General features: G+C 41.7%; 1 protein-coding gene and 1 pseudogene across 1 annotated transcript; both read left to right on the top strand.

Annotated features, from left to right (window-relative positions):
* LOC102833979 overlaps positions 1 to 4,517 on the top strand; it is a 14,354-nt pseudogene extending 9,837 nt beyond the window's left edge.
* Positions 4,518 to 4,834: 317 nt separating this feature from the next.
* LOC102821881 (polyadenylate-binding protein 1-like 2-like) lies at positions 4,835 to 5,743 on the top strand. Its single transcript, XM_006873409.1, has 2 exons — positions 4,835 to 4,876; positions 5,072 to 5,743. Exon 2 carries the CDS (start codon positions 5,141 to 5,143, stop codon positions 5,741 to 5,743), a length of 603 nt encoding a protein of 200 aa, XP_006873471.1. The 5' UTR covers positions 4,835 to 4,876; positions 5,072 to 5,140.
* The last annotated feature ends 9,029 nt before the right edge of the window (positions 5,744 to 14,772 follow it).

Consider the following 14,772-nt stretch of genomic DNA (forward strand, 5'->3'; position numbering starts at 1 on the left):
GGACTAGAAAGCAATAGATTTCTTGCTTCTGCCACAAATTCCCCAGCTGTGAGCCTTCCAACCTTCTAAGTATTCCTTTATATGTGGTTCAGAGTTCTGGGACCATCCCCTGAGCCTGCTTGTTCGGGGATTCTGTGTTGTTGTTGCCGGAGCTCTCTGCTATATGTCCACCCGATCCGCCATCTTGTTTGTTCCCCCTAGAAAATATGCTTCTTGAGTGCATGGACACTCTAGCTACAACAGTGCCCTCTGGTTGTTTTGGTTAAGTGTCGTCGAGTTGTTTCCAGCTCATATCAACCCTATTTAGGGTTTCTGGGGAGTAGATGGTGGGTTTGAACCACTGACTTTGTGGTTAGTAGCCCACTGCTTACCCTGCAGCACCACACCAGAACTCCCTGGCACATAGTAGACACTCTATAAATGTTTGTTGAATCGTCGAGTGAATAAAATAAATAGAACTTTTCACAAGAAAAGGACTTCTGCCTTCCTCCACTGAAACTTCACAGGGTTCTTTTTTGCCTATGTCACAGCATATAGTAAGCAGAGCAGATTTAATTGCAGATGAAAAAAACTGACCATGAACTAAACATAAAAAAGGGAAGTGGGGGAGGAGTGGGAAAGAACTACATGGGGGCCTCTGAGAATAGTCTTGGAGATAATTCCCCAGTTGTCCTGTTCACTTTAACAGCCTTGTTTCTGTTGGATCCCTATAGCAATTGCCTGGGAATTGCCTTGAGGTCTGACAGGTTTGGGGATATGTTGGGCCATTACATGACTTCCCTGAACATATGTTTCTTGCCATTTCATGGATTTCTGTTGGCTCTCTGGGTTGGAAACCAAAGTTAGAAAAAGTGTGGTTATTGAGTTCTGATCCTCAAATTGCCCCCACTGCCATTTCTGTCCCTCTCATCATTACTACATTCCCTACAACTCAGCAATCATGGCATCCCCCTTGACCTCTGCCTCCTCGGCACATCTCATCTTCCTCCTATATTCAAGCAACCTAGATGCCCAACATGGCTTGTAACACTGATGACAATGATTACCCTGGTCAGGCAGGGGTTGCCCAGGTGGCTTCTTTTAGGTTTCACCCCTTGACTTTGCTGACACTAGAACTATCTAGGAGAAGATAGCTGGATTTTGAAAGCTGGAAAAGTGTTTGTGTGTTTGTTCCTCAGTCATTGTTGGCTGCTTTTCAGCTAGTGATACAGAAGTTATCATCAAACCCTATGGTGACTATGTCCATTCCTTGTTCAATCATGTGTACTTGCCCAGGTCCAGCCAACAGTGCCATCATAGAAACCAGCTTCTGTTATCTAAAGTAGGAGTGGGCAGAGAGGTGGAGGGGGAGAAGAGAATGCTGAGCAGGTGAAATTCCACAGCCATCATAGTCCAATCTCATAGTATTTATAGTCCTGTGCTGCAGTTTCTGCTACCTGTGTGGACAGCCTGAGCCTTAGTGGAGTGAAGATGTCTTGAGGGAAGTCAAAGGGGTTGGTCTATTTTTTTTTTTTTTTTAATATCTGACTCCATAGATTTTTAAAAATATCTGACTCAGTCCCTGGCTTATGGTACGGGTAAGACTCGTATTCATGGGAAAAAAGGAGGGACAGAAGGAAGGGTTATTCTGAGGGTGTTGGAACTAGGCACATCTGATTTTCTTCTATTATAATCAGCACTATTTCAGTGTTGTGTGTGTGTGCATGCATTTATATGCATAGTAATGTTTGTTCTGTGGTTTCTAAAGTTCTGAGCATACTTTCTAAAGTTCTGAACATGCTGACTAGTTCTTGTGACTTCGGATATAGAATCTAAGCACCTTACTTAGTTTGCTTCACAGGCCCCTTGCACCATCTAGCCCCATCACCTACCAAATGCTCTTGGAGATCATGAGCTCCTCCATACCAGATTATTAGGCATTACCTGAAGTGATCATGTGTGTGCTGCCATGCCACAGGACCTGGGTACAAAGTGATCCCTCTGCTTGGAGTGTCTTGCCTCCTAATTTGACATGGGGGATTACCACTCATCTTTCAGTACCTTCCTAAGGGATTCTTTCTTCTGTGCAGCCTCACCTAATTCCCCTTTCTGTGGCAAATGTATTTTCACCCTTTCCCCACCCATCAACACATTGCTTGCCTAGGTATGCATGCATTTATATGCATATTAATGTTTGATCTGTACTTTCTAAAGTTCTGAACATGCTGAATGCCTGTCTCTTAGTCCCCAGTGCTTAGTACTTGATAAATCCTCCATAAATTTCAGTTGGTGAACTGAAACAAGGCATCTCACTCTAGAGAGTAACGTCAGGGTTTTTTTTTTTTTTTTTTTCTTTATTTCTTTCTTTTATTGAAAATGGTTGTGCCTTTCTTGCTTTGGGTTGGAATCCTCAGCACTTTGAAGGAAGATCCAAGAACAAGTAAGTAGCTGTTGTGGACAAGGTCTTGTGTGTCATTTTATCATTGAGGTCAATGCTAAGGACAGGATGTTCTCGATTCTCTCACATCCAGAATGCATGTATTGAGGCTGCGAAGAGTTGATGGTTGGGCTCCAGGTCTCTAGTTCTCACATACTAGAAGCAGAAGCAGGGTAACCAGCTGAGATAATCTGTTTCCCCAACACAAGCTCAAAACCAATGTATCTATGTCTTCCTACCTTTCTGAACCCTTCTATCCCTAGACATGAGCACACTCTCAATAACTATTTTTTACATGTCTTCAGGAATTAATTTTTAAAATGTTGTCAAGGTCAAGTCAATTCCCACCCATGTGTTACAGAATAGAACTAAGCTTTGTAAGGGTTTCTTAGCTGTAACCTTTACAGAAGCAGATCACTAGGCCTTTATTCCCTGGCACAGTTGGTTTGTTTTGAACCATCAACCTTTAGGTTATTGTTGTTGCTCTTGTTAAGTGCCATCGAGTCAGTTACAACTCATAGTGATCTTGATTCTGAGGAGCAGCTGATGAGCTTGAACCACCGACCTTGCAGTTCAAACCGACCTTGCCGTCCAGCTCATTAACCCACAGCGCCACACCAGGACTCCATTTAGGTTATTAATTGAGTACAAATATTTTGTGCCACCAGGGACCCTTCTGAAAGAATACATGTTTTTAAATCTGTCTTTTGTTAAGTGCTACAGAGTAGTGGAAGAGGGGAGTGGTCTCTTAGAAAATGGGTCAGCAGGCTGCATGGGTAGTTTGAGACATTCAGAACAGAAGTTTATTTATTGGTGATGATGATGTTGGGGAGTGCAAGTGCATTGAAAGGAGGATCTAAACTGAATCATACTCACTCCATTAAGCCTATTCTAGATCACGATGACACTATAGGTCAAAGTACAACTGCCTCATAGGGTTTTCTAGACTGAAATCTTTAAGGGTGATTTCACATCTTTTTCCCATTGAGCAGCTGAGTTAGTGAGTTCCAAATGCATCTCTAGGACTCATTGAGAGGAAGAGCACCCCATGAAAATGAGAACACTAGGGTAGTTTTTAGCTTTGTTTGGACCAGACAAGTGTTTCCCTTATGCCATCGCGTCCTCTCTTGGAATGGTACTGGACTTACTCATTAAACCCCCCCCCCCCGCCCCCATAGGGGAGGAAAGACAAAATAAATGACTCTAGTGCAACCAGAGTGCTCTTTGGAGGCCAAGATGACCAAACTTCGTCTCTCATACTTAATGACAGATTGTCAGGAGGGACCAGTCGCTGCAGAAGGATATCATATGTGGTAAGGAGAAAAAGAAGAAGATCCCCAGCAAGATGGATTGGCAAAGTGGCAGCATCAATGGGCTCGAGCATGGCAACAATAGTGATGTTGGCCGAGGTTCAGGCGGGTTTTCGTTCTGCTGTGTGTAAGGTCGCTATGAGTCGGTACCTACTCAATGGCACCTAACAACAACAACAACCCTTCACTTGTTCTTTGGAAACCCTATACAGGGTTGCTGTGAGTCGGAACTGACTGGACGACACTTAAAACAACAATATGTAACTAGCACAGTTGTTGTTGTTGTTGTTGTTGTCAGGTGCCATCGAGTTGGAACCGACTCATAGCGACCCCATGCACAGCAGAACGAAACAATGTCCGATCCTGGGTCAACCTCACTACCGCTGCCACACTTGAGTCCATCAATGATGCCACTTGGCCAGTCCATCTCCTTAGGGGTCTTCCTCTTTTTCTCTGACCCTCCACCTTACCCAGCATGACTAGCACAGTAGATCCCTTTATTTGGCTTCCTCTTCATAAATACCCAGGATATCTGAGAGGCTGAGCATTCACACCCTCACTTCCCCACAATCACAGCCTTCACCTCCTTCCAGCAGCCCCAGACCCTGCGGGCCTGCCTCCGCGCTGCCCCTAAGCAGCCACAGGGGGAACTAAAGAGACAGAAGCCTTTCCAGCTGCCCGGACCACAGACGCCAACACCCCCAGCCCCCCACCACACGCCGCCCGCCAGCTCCCGGCACGCTGGCCCTAGACCAAGAGGCGGCAGCAGCAGCAAGCTGCAGCGACTCTGACCAACGAGCTCTCTGTGGTGCTCGCCATCCCAGGTGATTTGGGCTAGCCAGCTTGGCTGGCCCCCGGGTCTTTTGCCCAGATTCCCGCTCACCTCGCGCACCAGGCCGGGTTCTAACTCCCATCCGCTCTTCCCTGCCTCTCAGAAACCACCCTCCTCTCCCCAGATCTCGGAAAGGGAGGTCGCGGCAGCGGCCCGGCGGCAAAGGTGACCGTGGCGACAGCGGCAACCGTGGCGGCTGCGGTAGCAGCAGTGGCTGCAGCGGAGGCTGCGGCGGCGACCGTGGCGGAGGCGGTGGCGGAGGCCTCTGTGGCGGAGGCGGAAGCAGAGGTGGAGGCTGAGGTGGAGGCCGAGGTCGTTGTACAGGAGGCAGCAGAGGTGGAGGCCACCCTGGGGGAGGCGGCGGCCTCTTTGGTGGCAACGGCGGTGGCACAGGCCAGCGCCGCCGAAGCCGTGACTGCAGCAGAGGCTGGTGCGTCCCCCTTGGCAGAGGCAGATGGAGATACGGATACGGATGCAGTTGCCGAGGTGGTAGAGGCGGTAGCTGAGGCAGAGACAGCCGCTGCCAATACAAATGTAAATGCGGACACTGGAGGGAGCGCCAAGGGGAACCCCGACTTCCCCATGGCCTCGCTGTACGTGGGCGACCTGCACCCTGAGGTGACCGAGGCAATGCTGTATGAGAAGTTCAGCCCGGCCGGGCCCATCCTCTCCATCCGCATTTGCCGGGATAAGATCACCCGCCGCTCGCTGGGCTATGCGTATGTCAACTACCAGCAACCTGTGGACGCCAAGAGGGCCTTAGAGACCCTGAACTTTGAAGTCATCAAGGGCAGGCCGGTGCGCATCATGTGGTCCCAACGAGACCCCTCGCTCCGCAAGAGCGGGGTGGGTAATGTCTTCATCAAGAACCTGGGCAAGACCATTGACAACAAAGCGCTGTACAGCATCTTCTCAGCATTTGGCAACATCCTCTCCTGCAAAGTGGCTTGTGATGAAAAGGGGCCCAAGGGCTATGGGTTCGTGCACTTCCAGGAGCAGGAGTCCGCTGAGCGGGCCATCGACGCCATGAATGGCATGTTCCTGAACTACCGCAAAATTTTCGTCGGGAGATTCAAGTCGCATAAAGAAAGAGAGGCTGAAAGGGGAGCCTGGGCCAGGCAGTCCACCAGTGCTGAAGTCAAGGATTTCGAGGAAGATACTGATGAGGAGGCAACCTTACAATGAAGACATCCAAGAGTCTGCAAGCAAGCCAGCAGAGCCAAACCTTGGCTCCCAACCGGTTTACAACATCCCATCCCCACCCCACCCACCAGCAGTGTTTTGTATTGGGAGTGCAGGTTTCTCTTCTCTTGTCCTCTCCCCTCTCTTTCACTTCTTTCTTCTCCTATCCCCTTACTTCTTTTTCCCTCCCCTCCTTCCCCCACTTCTTCTCTCCTTCCTTCCCCTCCTCCACCTAGGGCATTGTGAATAATCTTGCAAATCTCCATTTGATAGATTAAAGGCTTCCTTCTGTTGTTCTTAAGTGCCATGGAGTGAACTCATAGATACCCTGTATAGGGTTTCTGAGGAGAGATTGGTAGGTTTGAGTTTGGTTTAAAAACAATTTCTTTCTCTCTTTGTTTACTGCACAGGTGATACAATTTAATGGTAGAAACATCTGAAAGGAGAAGGAAATCAGATGAGGGGAAAACCAAGAGAGCAATTGCTCCCCATGCTCCTACTACCCAGAGACAACCACTTTTACCTTTTTTGATGTGCTGTTCTTCCAGGCTCTCTTCACTGCTCTATCTCCCTTCCTCAATCCAACCCACCCTCCCTTTTAACACACTGCTGTAAAATGGTTTATGTTTGTGGTGTTTCTTAACTTGCTTTTTCAGAAACTAAAACCAAACAAAAATCAACCCATTGAACTTCTTTCCATATTATTCCACAGGCTTCGGAAACATCATCTTCAGTGCCTGCAGATTATTCTAGTGTATCCATGGACCTTAATATTTCTGTAATTTATTTCCACATTGTTTAACATTCAGGTAGCACCTAGTTCTTTCCCTCTGTTTAAAAGCAACACTTCGTACTCTGATGAGTGAATATTTCCTTGTCAGTCCAAATCATTGCTAGTATCCCTATGTCGTCAGATGGTCTCCTTTAACTGTGGACAGTACATATGAACATTTTAAAGACTTTATCTGTGTGTTGCCAACTGCCCCCCTCTGCAAACATTGCACTGAGTTGCATTCATGCCATCCAGAGCAGCTAGTAAAAAGAGTATATCTATTTCCCTAGCATAGTTTCCTGGTTCTTGTAATTGTGTGTGTATGTGTGTGTGTATACACACATATGTGCACGTGGGACCTGCATATAGGTTTTCACTGTCTTTGGTTGTTTTGCTTTATTTAAACACTGTTTATTTTCCGACCACTCCCTGTCCTCCTCCCCATTATCAGAAAGATAATTCAGCTTCATTGCAGAAAAAAACACAAACCAGACAAATCAAAAGAAGAAAATTTATGTCATTAGTAATCAGCAGTAATGACCACTTATACCCTTCTGAAACGTTTTCATCTGTGCCTGTCCAGTATTTTTTCATGTTGTATATTATATATTTGTGGATTTTAATGTATATACTGTTTCAATATCTGCTTTTTTCACACTTAAGTATATAATATAGATAGATATAAAATATAGATGTATAGATAGATATTCTTGAACCTCCTTTCATGTCATTAAATATTCTTCTAAAATTGTTTCATGGCTGTTTAATGTTCCAGTGTATGGCTGGGCTAAAAAAAAGGGATAAATAAAAATGTGTATATATATGTACATATCTTTATCCATATGTAGAAATAGATATAGGTATATTTGTTTTGTTTGAACTACTTCCTTATTGCTGGATATCTGGCTTTTTTCTGTTCTTTCATTTTCCAAATCAAAGCTTTCAAGAATATTATAGTATGCAAACTTACTGACTTTAAATATTTTCCTCAACAAACAGTGCTGAAAGAAGGGTCAAGGATATAGGTAATGGATATAGGCAGTTTCAGTATTGTGTGGGTGAATTAGTAAATGACCATTCATAAAGATAGTATCAGTTTACTATTATAAGGTAAGAAAATCCTGTGAAAAATACTAAATTCCAATTTTCTGAGCTTGGTATTCTAATCATTTGTGCACTCTGCCAATATTTTATCAGATGACATTTTTGGTTTTATTTACTTTGAAAATGTTTGTGTGTATATATATATATTTGTTATTGTTATTAAGTGCCATTGAGTTGGTTCTGACCCATAGCGACCCTGTATAGGGCTTCCAAGGAACAGCTGGTAAGCTTGAACTGCCAACCTTGCAGTTCAAATGGCTTTGCAATCTGGTGCATTAACCCACAGTGCCACATCAGGACTCTCTCTCTCTGTATATATATATATATATACAGCTTTTGTTTTATTTATTTTGAACATGTTTATATATATATATGCATATGAAGTCCTGGTGTGGTGCTATGGGTTAATGCGCTGGTTGCTATGGGTCAAAACCAATTCAACAACACTTAACAACAACAACAACCTATATGCATATATATGGATGTTATGAGGGAGTGTCATAAAGTTTATGGAAAAAATCTTTGTTTTTCATTGCATTTTTCCATGACCTTTTTGAAGTTCCTCCTACAACATTATCATAATAGAAAAATTAAAAAATTGTTAAGGAAAGAAAGTGAAAATCACACCTATTTCTACCATTTGACCAATAAATAAGTAAATAACACCCACTTTGAATAAGCAAACATGAAAGAAATAAATAGTATATTATATATTGTTTCAAGTAACATTTTCACTATAACTGTTCTTTCTTATCTTTTCAAATTATTGACTATTCTGTAATTCTTAAATTACTACTCTATTTTATGAATGAGTTTAATTTCTAAAACCCAGCCATGATACATCCAATTTCTCCCCCATTCAAATGATCTTTGTGGAGAAAACTTTTCTAGCTGAATGTTTACTGAAATTTAATGATATTTAATTTTTTATGTAATTTACTATTGTGTTTATATTCACTAGCAGTGTAGAAGAGTGCATGCTACCCTGTATCTCTTCTTGTTAGTATTTTTATTTAAAATGTTTTCTTGTATGAGCTAATTTATTTTCTTTTCAACTTTTTATTATGATTTGGGTGAAAGTTTACAGAGCAAATTAGTTTTCCATGCAACAATCCGTACACATTTTGATTTGTCACATTGACAAATCAAATACTTTTTTTTATTTTCCCGTTGCTCCACAATGCAACAAACAACACTCTTCTGACTTCCTCCTTGTGTTTATCATTTGTCCTCCTTTTCTAATCCTTCCTATCTTCTGAGTTTTGTTGTTGTTTAGGGCTGTCAAGTTGATTCAAACTCATAGCAACCACTACAAAAAGGGGCTGGTAGGTTTGAACCATTGATCCTGTGGTTAGCAGTTCAGTACTTATCCTATAACATGACGCCAAGACTCCATCTCTGGGCAAAGGTTATAGTTTTATCTGGAATGGTTTATTGTTCTAATACCTCCCTGATGTTATTTACCTCATAGGCCTGTCTGGGTTTTGGCTGATGCTGAGCCAAAGGGTGAGTTCCCTTTCAGACTTGAAGAGTGATTAAAGGGAATAGCCTTGTATGTTCAACTAGTCTATCAGACCAGTAATCTTGGACTTTTTTATGATTTTGAGATTTTCCCCCACATTTTCTCTCAATTTATCTGACACCCTTCTATTGTAATTCCTTTCAAAATGTTTGGTAGAGTTAGCCAGGCATGATGTAGTTTTGGTCTCACAGACTTGAATGCTGAAGTTCACATGCTCCATTAGTCCTGTGGACTACTTATTTCCATGGGCCTGTGTTTGATTTTCTTTACTTTTCTTCATTCTGGGTGGGAAGAGATCAATAGTAGCACCTCAGATGACCACTCACAGGCTTTTAACACCCTATTAGCTGCTCACCAAAGTAGCACTGTCTTTGTGGACTATGTTATGCCAACTGATGACTCCTGAGACTATGGGCCTGAACCCCCAGATCCTCAGGCTCATTCCCTTAAGGTGTTTGGTTATGGATAAGAAGTTTTCATAACTTTGCTCCCTGTATATTCTATTTTAAGGAGCTTTGGTAGTGTAGTGGTTATGAATCGGGCTGTGAACCTTAAGGTCAGCAGTTCGAAACTACCAGCTGTTAACATGGGAGAAGGATGAGGCTTTCCACTCCTGTAAAGATTTTAAAGACTTGGAAACCCTGTACAGGGTCCTTATGCGTTGGAACCGACTCCATGGCACGTCACAACCATGACGATACTCTATTTTATGTTCCTGGATATATTTATAGCTTACATAAATATATATAATAATATCGTTTGATATATAAATGTTGTTGTTAAGTTCTATTGAGTTAGTTCTGACCCATCATGACCTTGTATAGGGTTTCCAAGGAGCAGCTGGTAAGCTTGAACTACTGACCTTGTGGTTCAAACTGACTTTGCAGCCCAATGCATTAGCCCACATTGCCACACCAAGACTCCATAACTCCATATATATTTCTGTTGTGGCACTATAGGATAAGCATTGGACTGCAAACCAAAGGACTGCGGTTCAAACCACCAACTGCTCTGCAGAAACCCTATACAGGGTCACTATGAGACAGAACTGATTTGATGGCATTTAGCAGCAATATATGCATTCATGGGTGTAGTCCTATTTTACTTCCCATACTTATTGATGTTGTCTATCTAAATTTGTATATTCTCAGAGATTATTATTATTACTATTGTTATGGGATTGTGAATGTAATATTATTTGCTTTTACTGCCTGTAACTCTTGTGCTCTTCCTAGTGTTTTCCTTTACCTTGATCATCTTGCACTGACCTCCCCCTTATTGTATATTGCCTCTAGGTTTACCAAAGTTAATACGTGTCTAAAGGAACTCTGGTAGCGTAGTGGTTATGAAACGGGCTGCAAACCTTAATGTCAGCAGTTCAAAACTACCAGCAGCCCCGTGGGAGAAAGATGAGGCTTTCTGCTCCCGTAAAGATTTACAGCCCCGGAAACCTGTATAGGGTCACTATGGGTAGGAACCGATTCAAAGGCACTTAACAACAACAACTTCACCCTCTAATTAAGGAGACCAGGTAGTGTAGTGGATTGCTAGGTGGGTTGTTAACTGAAAGGTCAGCAGTTTGAATCTACCAGCTGCTTTGCTGGAGAAAGATGAGACTTTCTGCTCCCGTAAAGGTTTAAAGCCTCGGAAACTCTGTACAGGATTGTTATGAGTTGGAACTGACTCTATAACTCATAACTTTCACCACCACCACCCTCTAACTACTGATTTGCCCGCCCTTTCTCTCTCATCCCTGGAAACCTTTCAATAATATTTGTATGTATATGTGTAATCCTCTCTTGATTTTACAATAGTGGTTTCCTACAATATTTGTACTTTTGTGATTAACTAATTTCACTCAGCATAATGTCCTCCAGCTACGAGGTCTTTTGCAGAGTCATCATTATTATTTAATGTTTCATAGTATTGCATTATATGTCTATACCATAGTTTGTTTATCTTTACATACATTAATGGGCACTTAGGTTGTTCCCATATTTTTGCATTGAATATGGGTACGCATATATCTATTCATGTCACAACTCTTATTTTTGTAGGCTATTTGACTAGTAGTGGGGTTCCTGGATCATATGGTATTTCTATTTCCAACTTTTCAAGGAAATGTCAAGCCATTTTCCCCAGTGGTTGCACACTTTATAGTCCCATTAGCAGTGTATGAGGTTTCCGGTCTCTCTACACTTTTGTCAACATTTGTTTTCTGTTTGTTTGTTGCTGTTTTGATTAACTTTGTTATTAATATGGGCTGAGATGATATCTCATTGCTGTTTATATTTGCATCTCATGGCTTATGATTGAGAATATTTCTTCATGTGTTTGTTGGCTTTCTGAATATCTTTTTTTGGCAAAATGTTCATATCTTCTGTTCACTTTTAAATTGAATTTTTTGTTTTTTTGTTGTTGAAGTGTTGAAGTTTTCTATACATTTTAGAGATTAGTCTCTTGTCAGATATGTCATTGCAAAACACTTTTCCAGTCTGGAGGTTCTCATTTGACTCTTTTGGAGAAGTATTTTGATGTGCATAAACCCAAACCTACTGACTTCAAGTCAATTCTGACTCTTATTGATGCTATGTAGGGCTTCCAAGGCTATAATTCTTTTATGGGAGCAGACTACTTCATTTTTCTCCCACAGATCTGCTAGTAGGTTTGAACCATCAACCTTGGTGTTAGCAGCTCAATGCCTAACCAACAGTGCCACCAGGGCTCCTTATTTTATGTGCATAAATGTTTATTTTTTTAAGATGTATCAGGAGTCTAGTTTATCTTCTGCAGTTTGTGTATTTTTAATTATGTTTGATAGTATATGTATGGCATGTATTAAGTCCTCTAAGTTTGCACCTACTTTTTCTTTGGTGATCTTTATAGTATTAAGTTTGACTTTTAGATCTTTCATTCAGCTTGAGTTCCTTTTTATATATGATGTGAAGTATGGGCCGTGTTTCATTTTTCTGCAAAATGATATCCAGTTTTGCCACCACCACTTGTTCTACTATCTCTTCCACATTTAATGGATTTCAGATCTTGGACAAAGATCATCTGTTCCATTAGTCTATGTGTCTGCCATTGTACCAGCACCAGGCTATTTTGAATACTATAGCTGTGTAGTAGGATTTGAGATTGGGAAATGTGAGACCTCCTACTTTGTTCTTCTTTAGTAGTGCTTGGCTTATCCAAGGTCTCTTCCCTTTCCATATGAAGTTGATGATTACTTTTCCCACCTCTTTAGAGAATAAAGATAAAATCTGGATCGGGATTACTATATATATATAGCTTTGGGTAGTATTGAAATTTTCACAATGTTGAATCTTCCTATCTAAGAACGAAGTATATTTTTCCATTCATAGCATTCTCTCTCTCTCTTTTGTAGTTTTCTTTGTTTAGGTCTTTTGTAGATTTATTCTTAAGTAGTTCATCTTTTGGATGACTATTGTAAATTATATTGTTCTCCTGACTTCCTTTTCAGAATTCTGTTTGTTATAAATGTGACTTCATGTCAAATTTATTGATAAGTTGGAGCATATACATGTGGTTCTTATTTAGGTTTTCTTTATTGCAAGAAAAGGCTTGAAGTGTTTCCAACTATTTAAAATGTGCAACAAGCCAAGGTGATTATAATGAAAAATTTATTGTGAGTAGGAATTGGTACAATCATATCAGAGTCAGTAAAAATTTATATAACACCAAGGGACAAGTAGAAATATGCTTGTGGTTCAATGGTTAAAGCATTTAGCTGCTAAAAGGTTGGCAGTAGTCAAAAGATCAGAAACAAATGAAGGTAGGCAGTTTAACAAGTTGCTCTATTAGAGAAAGATGAGGCAGCTTGTTTCCATATATTTGTACAAACCGGGAATCCCTATGGGGCAGTTTCACTCTGTCCTATAAATTCACTATAAGTCAAAACTGTGTCAATTGTAGTGTTTTTGTTTGTTTTCTTGCTTGATTTTGAATGGGAAAATATGAGTTGTGCATTAGCTGGAAGTTTGTAACCCCAGAACTTACTGTGTTGCAAATACTCTAAAACATCTTTGGCTAGCCAATATTCTCCCAATGATTACACAGGTGGGCAAGGATTACTTTTTAAACTTGTTTTTCTATTTTGGACTTCACAGTGATTTCTAAGTTTTCCTCAAACACAAATCTGTGGTAAATAATTTTAAAGCAAAATTACTCTTATACTACTTACTTAATTGGAGTCCTGGGGTTGTTTTGAACTATAAGCTCAGCAGTTCAAATTCAACAGCCGCTTCTTGGAAACACTATACAGGGTTGCTATGAGTTGGAACCAATTTGATGGCACTAAACAACAACTTACTTAAGTACCTAGAAGTGGAATAAAAAATTTGAAACATTTGGGGAGGTTTAGCTAAGATGGTGACCTAGCAAGACACTCCATGCCATCCCTCTACAACAAAGATACAAGAAACCAAGTGAAACAGGTACACATGATAGTCCTGAAATCCTGAGCATCAAATACAAGGATAAAGAATTAGGTCAGTCACCAACTTGAAGAAGAAACTGTGTGAAAGCAGTGAATTAGGATAGCTAGGGAGGAGAGATGCCCTGCCATCTGGTCTGACATAGCATGGCCATTTGCAGATGTTGCAAGTAGGAAGGCATCTTCATGGCATCCCCAATAAGTCAGAGACACCCTGTAAACAAATCCACAGTGAATCAAGGTAAGCAGAATCCGAACTAGAGCTAAGGAAGGAAAGTGCAGAAAAGATGGTGAGAATAAGAATTTGAGAAACTCAGACTATAACAGAATCAGGAGGGAGTCAGTAAGTGAGGGTAGAACCTCTCACCAGCAGAAATCCCAGGTAATTTGGGTTAGGGACCCTTGTGGAAGGGAAGAACTTTGGGGAGTCACTGAAATGCTGGATTCCTGGCAATAACACACATTGGGTTGAGTCTGGGTAAGAACCAGATAACCAACTGCATTCTCCCAGGAGTGTACCAACAACCACACCTATGATAAGTGACTAGAGGAGTATTCTCTCTCCTGTTCCCCTCCCACCACCATCTCCATGATCAGAATTGTGTCCCATGCCCATCCACCCAGGGACTAGTGACAATCCACTTGATACCATTTCCCAAGCTCAGTGATCTGCCTAGAAACCTGCCCCCTCCTCTCCATGTCCCCCTACCACTCAACCTGCATTATGTGCCCACAGCATTCATGAATGATGATGAATGCTCCAGATCCCCAACATGCTGCTTCCACAGAGAGCACCTTCCCATTGACAGTAAATCATGTGCCACATGACGATCACTTCCATGGTCAGCAACATATGCTCCTGTAGATCAAGTGCCATGTGCTTGCCACCTCTGTAATTAGTGATGCATACTGGCACTCAATGCAACAGCATTTCTTTCTTTTTTTTTTTTTTTTTTTCTCTCTCATCTTTTTTATTTCCCAATCCAGCAGAAGGCAATGACTAAGTCGCCACTAGCAAGCCACATATGCAACACCTAATGTCCCAACCTTTAGGTGAGTGCCACCACCCACTCTTGTACTACTGAATCAATAACAGATGATGACTAATATTGCCAATCCTGTTCTCAACTGCTCTATAGTGCCAGCGAACAGATACACATACACACACATATGTTACC

The sequence above is a fragment of the Chrysochloris asiatica genome, unplaced genomic scaffold (genome assembly GCF_000296735.1).
Source record: "Chrysochloris asiatica unplaced genomic scaffold, ChrAsi1.0 scaffold00239, whole genome shotgun sequence".
NCBI classification, from domain to species: Eukaryota; Metazoa; Chordata; class Mammalia; order Afrosoricida; family Chrysochloridae; genus Chrysochloris; species Chrysochloris asiatica.

Coding starts and splice junctions, on each gene's coding strand:
- LOC102821881 (XM_006873409.1), top strand. CDS start 5,141: ATGGCCTCGCTGTACGTGGGCGACCTGCACCCTGAGGTGACCGAGGCA.